We start from the raw sequence: 9,907 nt of genomic DNA, 5'->3' as shown, positions 1-9,907 counted from the left end.
AGTTAATTCTTTAATATTTTTTTTAATTTAGGGAAGCCAAATGCTTGCTGGCATCAATCAGTCAAACGCTACAGCCCCAACATGTCATACTCTTTTGGTCCAGACAGCATAAGATACATGGGCTACACGTACTGAGAGGGGTGCTGTTTCCCTCGCTTGGATGATTTCTCCGGTGAGATTTAGCCACTTGCGAATTTACAGAAAATTCTTAAAACACACAGAGAGAAGAAATACATGTTTTTATTTATTTAGTCAAATATTTGGGGAAGCTTGGCTTCCCTTGGCATCCATGAATACACGCCACGGATGAAAAAAAATATTCTCAGCAGTTTAGATGGTACAATGATTCTATACTTGCTTGTTTTGTCACATAAACTGAAATTAGGCCAACCATTAGAATTTTAGCAACCAGGAAATGGAGGAGTGAATTCTGCATAGTGCATCCTTAAATCGCTCCTCACCAACTGCACCATGCAGCATCACCTGCATTGTGGGAGGGACTATTTGTCAACCAATCATTGGGAGGGTAAAAGAAGGGACTTAAACAGGAACCAGCTTTGCTGTTATTCTAAAAGCTACAGGGAACACAAAAAAAGTGATATTTGAGACCTTTTAATTGATACCAATTAATTGTACAAACGTTATGTTTTCAGTTTGTAAGTGTGTGATATGAGGGTATAGAAAAGTTTATTTTGACATCTATAAATATTTTTTTAAATAAAAATAGCAGCCATGTTGACACTGACATGTTCATCTGAGCCTTGCAGTGTCCGTCTTTCGGCTATTACAGATGAACCTCCCCCAACTTCACTCGCCTAATTTCTACAGTCGGCTTCGTTAGGCGTACTGCTCGAACACACCCAATGATAATTCTCTTCACTGCTCTGTGTTGCTGCTGTCGGGAAACTGGGTGTGTGATCCGGAGTGGCTGATGGAATTGCTTGCTGTCTTTGCATTGGCTGACCGCACAGCAGCACTGCTCCGTGTATTTTTAGCCATCGATGCAATTCATATTGCGGTGCGAGCGAGGCTACACGGGAGTTACAGGGGGTAGCTGCAAGTGCAGTGCTTCGGGTTTGCGACATAGACCGAAGGAGAGTGGGGGAGACTGGCTACACAGCAAGTCAAGTAAAAATAAATAAACGGCATTATCGGGTTTTCACGGTCAGGTGCTGAGGCTGTAGCCTGAGGATTTTCCAATAGCCTACATTTTGTAGATTTATTGTTGGTCTATTTTAATACTGAGCAGCTTTGCAAATGGCAAGTCCCGCTGCAGATAGAGGACAACCACACCAGCGACATCCCCTCTCCGAATCGGCCTCGGAGCCCGCGTTTCTAGAAGCGCAGAAATGGATTGAGGTGAGTCACTGTCCTTATCAAACTCATACGGGCACGCTATTAGACTGCAGAATGACCAAATATGCCTACAATTTACAGACTTGTAATTTGCCTAAAAGTCTAAAGCCCCGTCACGTTATCATATTATCATGTCACAAAGGCACAGTAAACCATGCTAAGCGGTTTTATTGCCTAGTCACCTGTTGAATAAGTGACGCAAATTCGTCTTCTCAATTGCCCTACGAACAGTAGCCTCCGCTGTGGAGCTGGGTGCGCGTTTGGTTGAAAACAAAGAATGCATCATCTGGAATGGATCTTTTTTTGTTTGCCTCATCGCGAGCTTGTCGGACAATAATCGCACAAACGGGTTTTTGTTCTGTGAGAATTGAAATCACGGCATTCACTGGCCGCGTTGCACTTGGCTTTGTTAGACTGTGATTAGCTGTTACATTGTTCTATTCAACACAATGTTTTAGGTTGTTGTGATGTGACCTAAGCTTGGTAAACTAGGCCTACGTGAAATAACTTTGAGGCATTAGTGTCTATTCTGGACACGTATTTTAAAAACTGTAGATGATAACGTTTAAAGCCTGTTATCCCTTTCAGCCTTTAACCCCCACAGACATGTACTTTATCACAAGTTTGTGTACTTTATCACCATATGTATTGTTTTGAGCTTACACAATTATCGTTGTAGCATGTTAATATAATAATATATATATCCACATTTTTATGTATGGGTAGTCAACCTAGTTTAAAGCAGCCATTACTGGCCCTGTCTCCTTTGCCTGATAATGAGCCACACAGTTGAATGAGAGAAACAACAGTTGGACAGGTCGTTCTGTCCTCTCAAGGGGACTGCTCACCTTACCCACATACACCTGGTGTCTGTCACTGGGTCCCCTTGGGGGCATTGAGAGTTGATACAGATCACCGGTTTTGAAGGATACAAACCTGAGCTAAGCCCATTATTATCAGGTAAATTAAGAAGGCTTCATTTCTAGGCTTAATTTCTCAGCCATGAGTATATTTCTTAGCCGTTTCTGAGTGTTAGGCCTTGGATTGCTCTGACAGTAACACTGTACATTACAGTATACTTGATGGAACACAATTCCAAACAATGTATTAACTGTTTAATGCAGATTTATAAACCTTTATCAACCTCGTTGCTTGATTTTTGCTCTGACATGCACTGTCAACTGTGGTGCTGTATATAGACAGGTGTGCTTTTCCAAATCATGTCCAATCAATTTAATTTACCACAGGCAGACTCCAAGTTGTAGAAACCTCTCAAGAATGATCAATAGAAACAGGATGCACCTGAGATCAATTTCGAGTCTCATAGCAAAGGTTCTGAATACTTATGTAACTAAGGTATTTCTGTTTTTTTAATTTGTCATACATTTGCAAAAATGTCTGAACCAGTTTTCACTTTGTCATTATGGAGTATTGTGTGTAGATTGCTGAGAAAAATGTTTTGTTTAATATATTTTAGAATAAGGCAGTAACATAACAAAATGTGAAAAAAGTTGAGGGGTCGGAATACTTCCGGAAGGCACTGTACATGCAATTTTCACGTGTTCCACCACAAGCTGTCATTAACAAATCTCACAATTATCAGACACCTCAAGCTACCAGCTACTATCTAATCAACACAACATTGACATTTTCTCACCCCTGGTTAGCCACTATTGGCTTAAAAAGCCAAACCTAACACAATATCTGCAAGTAAACTGTGTAGCTCACTCAGTGTGTAGCCGGTTGTGATAACCTTCTTGTGGATTGACAGAAATACTTTCCTCAAAACCTTCTCAATTAAATGTTAACTAATCAAATGAAATATTATTGGTGACATACATGTGTCTAGCAGATGTTATTGCGGGTGTAGCGAAATGCTTGTGCTTCTAGTTCCGACAGTGCAGCAATATCTAACAATTTCACAACATATACCAAAAAACACACAAATCTAAGTAAAGGAATGGAATTAAGATATATGGACGAGCAATGTCAGAGTGGAATAGACTAAGATATAGTAGTATGAGATGTAAACATTATTAAAGTGACATTATTAAAGTGACTAGTGTTCCATTTATTAAAGTGACCAATGATTTCAAGTCTGTGTATATAGGCAGCATCCTCTCTGTGCTAGTGATGGCTATTTAACAATCTGATGGCCTTCAGAAGCTGTTTCTCAGTCTCTCGGTCCCAGTTTTGATGCACCTGCACTGAACTCGCCTTCTGGATGATAGCTGGGTGAACAGGCAGTGGCTCAGGTGGTTGTTGTCCTTTATGGTCTTTTTGGCCTTCCTGTGACATTGGGTGCTGTAGGTGTCCTGGAGGGCAGGTAGTTGTCCTCCGGTGATGCTTTGTGTAGACCGCACCACCCTCTGGAGAGCACTGCGGTTGTGGGAGGTGCAGTTGCCATACCAGGTGGCGATACAGCCTGACAGGAGGCTCTCAATTGTGCATCTGTAAAAGTTTGTGAGGGTATTATGTGACAAGCGAAATTTAGAGGCGCTGTTGCACCTTCTTCACCACACTGTCTGTGTGGGTGGACCATTTCAGTGATGTGTACGCCAAAGAACTTAAAACTTTCCACCTTCTTCACTGCTGTCCCATCGACGTGGGTAGGGGATGCTCCCTCTGCTGTTTCCTGAAGTCCACTATCATTTCCTTTGTTTTGTTGACATTGAGTGAGAGGTTATTTTCCTGGCACCACACTCCCAGATCCCTCACCTCCTCCCTGTAGGCTGTCTCATCATTGGTAGTCAAGCCTACTACTGTTGTGTCGTCTGAAAACTTGATGATTGAGTTGGAGGTGTGCTTGGCCACGCAGTTATGGGTGAACAGGGAGTACAGGAGAGTACAATCTAAAAATAATTGATTTTAAAAAGCACAATTCCGTTTTTTTTCTCTCAAACATAATATAAAATGAGAAACAAAATATGCCAATATTCACATATGTACAAAGACACTGATTTCCATGCACCTTTGTGGAGCCCCAGTGTTGAGGATCAGCGAAGTGGAGGTGTTGTTTCCCACCACCTGGGGGCGGCCCATCAGGAAGTCCAGGACCCAATTGCACAGGGTGGGGTTCAGACCCGTGGCCTCAAGCTTAAAATGATGAGCTTATAGAGGGTACTATGGTTTTGAATGCTGAGCTATAGTCAATGAACAGTATTCTTACATAGGTATTCCTCTTGTCCAGATAGGATAGGGCAGTGTGATGGCGATTGCATCGTCTGTGGACCTATTGGGGCGGTAAGCAAATTGAAGTGGGTCTAGGGTGACCCGTAAGGTGGAGGTGATATGATCCTTGACTAGTCTCTCAAAGCACTTCATGATGACAGAAGTGAGTGCTATGGGGCGATAGTCATATAGTTCAGTTACTTTTTCATTCTTGGGTACATGAACAATGGTGGCCATCTTGAAGCATGTGGGGACAGCAGACTGGGATAGAGAGAGATTGAATATGTCCGTAAACACACCAGCCAGCTGGTCTGCGCATGTTCTGAGGACGTGGCTAGGAAGGCCGTCTGGGCCAGCAGCCTTGCGAGGGTTAACATGTTTAAATGTCTTTCTCACATCGGCTACGGAGAAGGAGAGCCCACAGTCCTTTTTTAGCAGGCCGCGTCAGTGGCACTGTGTTATCCGCAAAGCGGGCAAAGAACATGTTTTGCTTGTCCAGGTGCAAGACGTCGGTGTCCGCGACGTAGCTGGTTATCCTTTTGTAGTCCGTGATTGTGTGTAGACCCTGCCACATACGTCTCATGTCTGAGCCGTTGAATTGCGTCTCCACTTTGTCTCTATACTGACATTTTGCCTGTTTGATTGCCTTGCGGAGGGAATAACTATACTGTTTGTATTCTGCCATATTCCCAGTCACCTTGCCATGGTTAAATGCGGTGGTTTGCGCTTTCAGTTTTGCGCGAATGCTGCCATTTAGCCACGGTTTCTGGTTAGGGAAGGTTTTAAAAGTCACAGTGGGTACAACATCTCCTGTACGCTTTCGGATAAAGTCAGTAACCGTCTCAGGGTATTCGTCAATATTATTCTCGGAAGCTGCCCGGAAAATATCCCTGTCCTCGTGATCAAAACAATCTTAGTGTGGATTCTGATTGTTCAGACCAGCATTGAATAATCTTTAGCACAGGTACTTCCTGTTTGAGTTTCTGCCTATAGGAAGGGAGGATCAAAATGGAGTCGTGGTCAGATTTTCCGAAAGAAGGCCGTGGGAGGGCCTTGTATGCATCCCGGAAGTTGGAGTAACAGTGGTCGAGTGTTTTAGCAGCACGAGTACTACAGACGATATGCTGATAGAATTTAGGCAGCCTTTTCCTCAAATTTGCTTTGTTAAAATCCCCAGCTACAATGAATGCAGCCTGAGGATATATGGTTCTTTGAGGGTCGTCATGGTATCGGCTTGAGAGGGGATATACACAGCTGTGACTATAACCAAAGAAAATTACCTTAGGAGATAATACGGTCTGCATTTTGAGGTATTCTAGGTTGGGTGAACAAAAGGACTCTGGTTCCTGTATGTTATCACAATTATACCATGAGTCAATTAATCAGTTAATCATGAAACATACACCCCTGCCCTTCTTCTTCCCGGAGAGATGTTTATTCCTGTCGGCACGATGAACTGAGAATCCAGGTGGCAGGACAGACTCCGACAGTATATACCGAGAGAGCCATGTTTCTGTGAAACCGAGTATATTACAATCCTTGATGTCTCTCTGGGAAGAATAGTTCAGTTACCATGTACAGTGCCTTGCGAAAGTATTCGGCCCCCTTGAACTTTGCGACCTTTTGCCACATTTCAGGCTTCAAACATAAAGATATAAAACTGTATTTTTTTGTGAAGAATCAACAACAAGTGGGACACAATCATGAAGTGGAACGACATTTATTGGATATTTCTAACTTTTTTAACAAATCAAAAACTGAAAAATTGGGCGTGCAAAATTATTCAGCCCCTTTACTTTCAGTGCAGCAAACTCTCTCCAGAAGTTCAGTGAGGATCTCTGAATGATCCAATGTTGACCTAAATGACTAATGATGATAAATACAATCCACCTGTGTGTAATCAAGTCTCCGTAGAAATGCACCTGCACTGTGATAGTCTCAGAGGTCCGTCAAAAGCGCAGAGAGCATCATGAAGAACAAGGAACACACCAGGCAGGTCTGAGATACTGTTGTGAAGAAGTTTAAAGCCGGATTTGGATACAAAAAGATTTCCCAAGCTTTAAACATCCCAAGGAGCACTGTGCAAGCGATAATATTGAAATGGAAGGAGTATCAGACCACTGCAAATCTACCAAGACCTGGCCGTCCCTCTAAACTTTCAGCTCATACAAGGAGAAGACTGATCAGAGATGCAGCCAAGAGGCCCATGATCACTCTGGATGAACTGCAGAGTTCTACAGCTGAGGTGGGAGACTCTGTCCATAGGACAACAATCAGTCGTATATTGCACAAATCTGGCCTTTATGGAAGAGTGGCAAGAAGAAAGCCATTTCTTAAAAATATCCATAAAAAGTGTTGTTGAAAGTTTGCCAAAAGCCACCTGGGAGACACACCAAACATGTGGAAGAAGGTGCTCTGGTCAGATGAAACCAAAATTGAACTTTTTGGCAACAATGCAAAACGTTATGTTTGGCGTAAAAGCAACACAGCTGAACACACCATCCCCACTGTCAAACATGGTGGTGGCAGCATCATGGTTTGGGCCTGCTTTTCTTCAGCAGGGACAGGGAAGATGGTTAAAATTGATGGGAAGATGGATGGAGCCAAATACAGGACCATTCTGGAAGAAAACCTGATGGAGTCTGCAAAAGACCTGAGACTGGGACGGAGATTTGTCTTCCAACAAGACAATGATCCAAAACATAAAGCAAAATCTACAATGGAATGGTTCAAAAATAAACATATCCAGGTGTTAGAATGGCCAAGTCAAAGTCCAGACCTGAATCCAATCGAGAATCTGTGGAAAGAACTGAAAACTGCTGTTCACAAATGCTCTCCATCCAACCTCACTGAGCTCGAGCTGTTTTGCAAGGAGGAATGGGAAAAAATGTCAGTCTCTCGATGTGCAAAACTGATAGAGACATACCCCAAGCGACTTACAGCTGTAATCGCAGCAAAAGGTGGCGCTACAAAGTATTAACTTAAGGGGGCTGAATAATTTTGCACACCCAATTTTTCAGTTTTTGATTTGTTAAAAAAGTTTGAAATATCCAATAAATGTCGTTCCACTTCATGATTGTGTCCCACTTGTTGTTGATTCTTCACAAAAAAATACAGTTTTATATCTTTATGTTTGAAGCCTGAAATGTGGCAAAAGGTCGCAAAGTTCAAGGGGGCCGAATACTTTCGCAAGGCACTGTACCTCTCCTTGTTTTGGGTCGGCCTCTTGAATCGGTTCAATTGCCCTGGGTGGTGCGAACAAAGGATCCCCGCTTCGGGAAAGTCGTATTCCTGGTCATAATGCTGGTAGTGCTGGTGAGTTACCGCCGCTCTGATGTCCAATAGTTCTTTCCGGCTGTATATAATAACACAACATTTTCTGGGCTAACAATGTAAGAAATAATACATTAAAAAATCAAAATACTGCAAAGTTTCCTAAGAGCTAGAAGCGAGGCAGCCCTCTCTCTGCGCCAAAGTTGCCTTACCTGGCAGAAGTTTATCATGAGTAAGTACATCATTTGTATCTATTATGTTATTTGTGAACTTAGCTTTGAAATGAGCAGCAGCAGTACAGAATCATTGCTAGACCGGCACATTAGAAGCATATTCCTCAATTGTTAGATGCGCAATTAAAGGGCCAGATGCGCAATTCAAGTAATGTTTATGTATGTTGTTCAGTGTAAAATAAAAGTTAAATCATTTTTAAAAAGTAAAAAAAGGGGTAATTAAATTCTGCATTTTATTTTTTTTCATTTTCACCCAGACCTAAAATAACATTTCTTCTGATGTGATTTCAACTTTGCATGGACTCAGAACATCCAATGTTGTTTCTATATGAACAATCATAATTTTAAGCGTGAGAAACAAAAAATCTATAGCCAAAAAAAGTATAACTGAGAACATAATTTGGGAAAATATAAAACAGATTTTGGGGAGAAAAAATTACAGATTTTGTAGGCCCCCCGTAGTTGTTTATTAACCATTATTTTACCAGATATGTTAGCAGAACCTAGCGCCGTACTTTCTCTTTTACATTAATGACCTGGGAAAGAGTTGCAGGGGAGAAGAGAAGATTCTGCCTATTTGAAAGTTAGAAAAACATGAGTAGCCCGCCACGTTACATTTTTTCAAAGTAGCTCTCATGCTAGAAATGGTTGGATACCCCTGTTCTAAACTAAACCAAATAACATTTTATTTGTCACATGCTTCGTAAACAACAGTTATAGACTAACAGCGAAATGCTTACTTACGGGTAATTTTCCAACAATGCAGAGTTAAAGATAAAATAAAAATAGTGTCACGAGGAATACATTCACAGTGGATAACAAATAATAATAAAGAGTACAAATAACATGGCTATATACAGGGAGTAGAACATAACATGGCTATATACAGGGAGTAGAACATAACATGGCTGTATACAGGGAGTAGAACATAACATGGCTGTATACAGGGAGTAGAACATAACATGGCTGTATACAGGGAGTAGAACATAACATGGCTGTATACAGGGAGTAGAACATAACATGGCTGTATACAGGGAGTAGAACATAACATGGCTGTATACAGGGAGTAGAACATAACATGGCTGTATACAGGGAGTAGAACATAACATGGCTGTATACAGGGAGTAGAACATAACATGGCTGTATACAGGGAGTAGAACATAACATGGCTGTATACAGGGAGTAGAACATAACATGGCTGTATACAGGGAGTAGAACATAACATGGCTGTATACAGGGAGTAGAACATAACATGGCTGTATACAGGGAGTAGAACATAACATGGCTGTATACAGGGAGTAGAACATAACATGGCTGTATACAGGGAGTAGAACATAACATGGCTGTATACAGGGAGTAGAACATAACATGGCTGTATACAGGGAGTAGAACATAACATGGCTGTATACAGGGAGTAGAACATAACATGGCTGTATACAGGGAGTAGAACAACATGGCTGTATACAGGGAGTAGAACACAACATGGCTGTATACAGGGAGTAGAACATAACATGGCTGTATACAGGGAGTAGAACATAACATGGCTGTATACAGGGAGTAGAACATAACATGGCTGTATACAGGGAGTAGAACATAACATGGCTGTATACAGGGAGTAGAACATAACATGGCTGTATACAGGGAGTAGAACATAACATGGCTGTATACAGGGAGTAGAACATAACATGGCTGTATACAGGGAGTAGAACATAACATGGCTGTATACAGGGAGTAGAACATAACATGGCTATATACAGGGAGTAGAACATAACATGGCTATATACAGGGAGTAGAACATAACATGGCTATATACAGGGAGTAGAACATAACATGGCTATATACAGGGAGTAGAACATAACATGGCTATATACAAG

At 41.7% G+C, this 9,907-nt stretch overlaps 1 protein-coding gene across 22 annotated transcripts in view; it reads left to right on the top strand.

The window, feature by feature from the left end:
* Positions 1-580: 580 nt before the first annotated feature.
* The window catches only part of limch1b (LIM and calponin homology domains 1b), a 151,308-nt gene continuing 141,981 nt past the window's right edge, over positions 581-9,907 (top strand). For 15 of the 22 annotated variants that reach the window (XM_090198551.1, XM_090198550.1, XM_090198547.1 and 12 more), the window contains exon 1: positions 780-1,359. In XM_090198551.1, coding sequence (XP_090054677.1) covers positions 1,258-1,359 — 102 coding nt within the window. In that variant the 5' untranslated portion in view covers positions 780-1,257. Of the gene's footprint in view, positions 1,360-9,907 lie in introns of all 22 variants that reach the window. The other 7 variants (XM_090198546.1, XM_090198539.1, XM_036943113.2 and 4 more) reach the window with 3 other exon arrangements.

Source organism: Oncorhynchus mykiss, chromosome 14 (genome assembly GCF_057628025.1).
Source record: "Oncorhynchus mykiss isolate SJ-2025 chromosome 14, ASM5762802v1, whole genome shotgun sequence".
Taxonomy (NCBI): Eukaryota; Metazoa; Chordata; class Actinopteri; order Salmoniformes; family Salmonidae; genus Oncorhynchus; species Oncorhynchus mykiss.
This window is presented reverse-complemented; position numbering and strand designations above follow the sequence as displayed.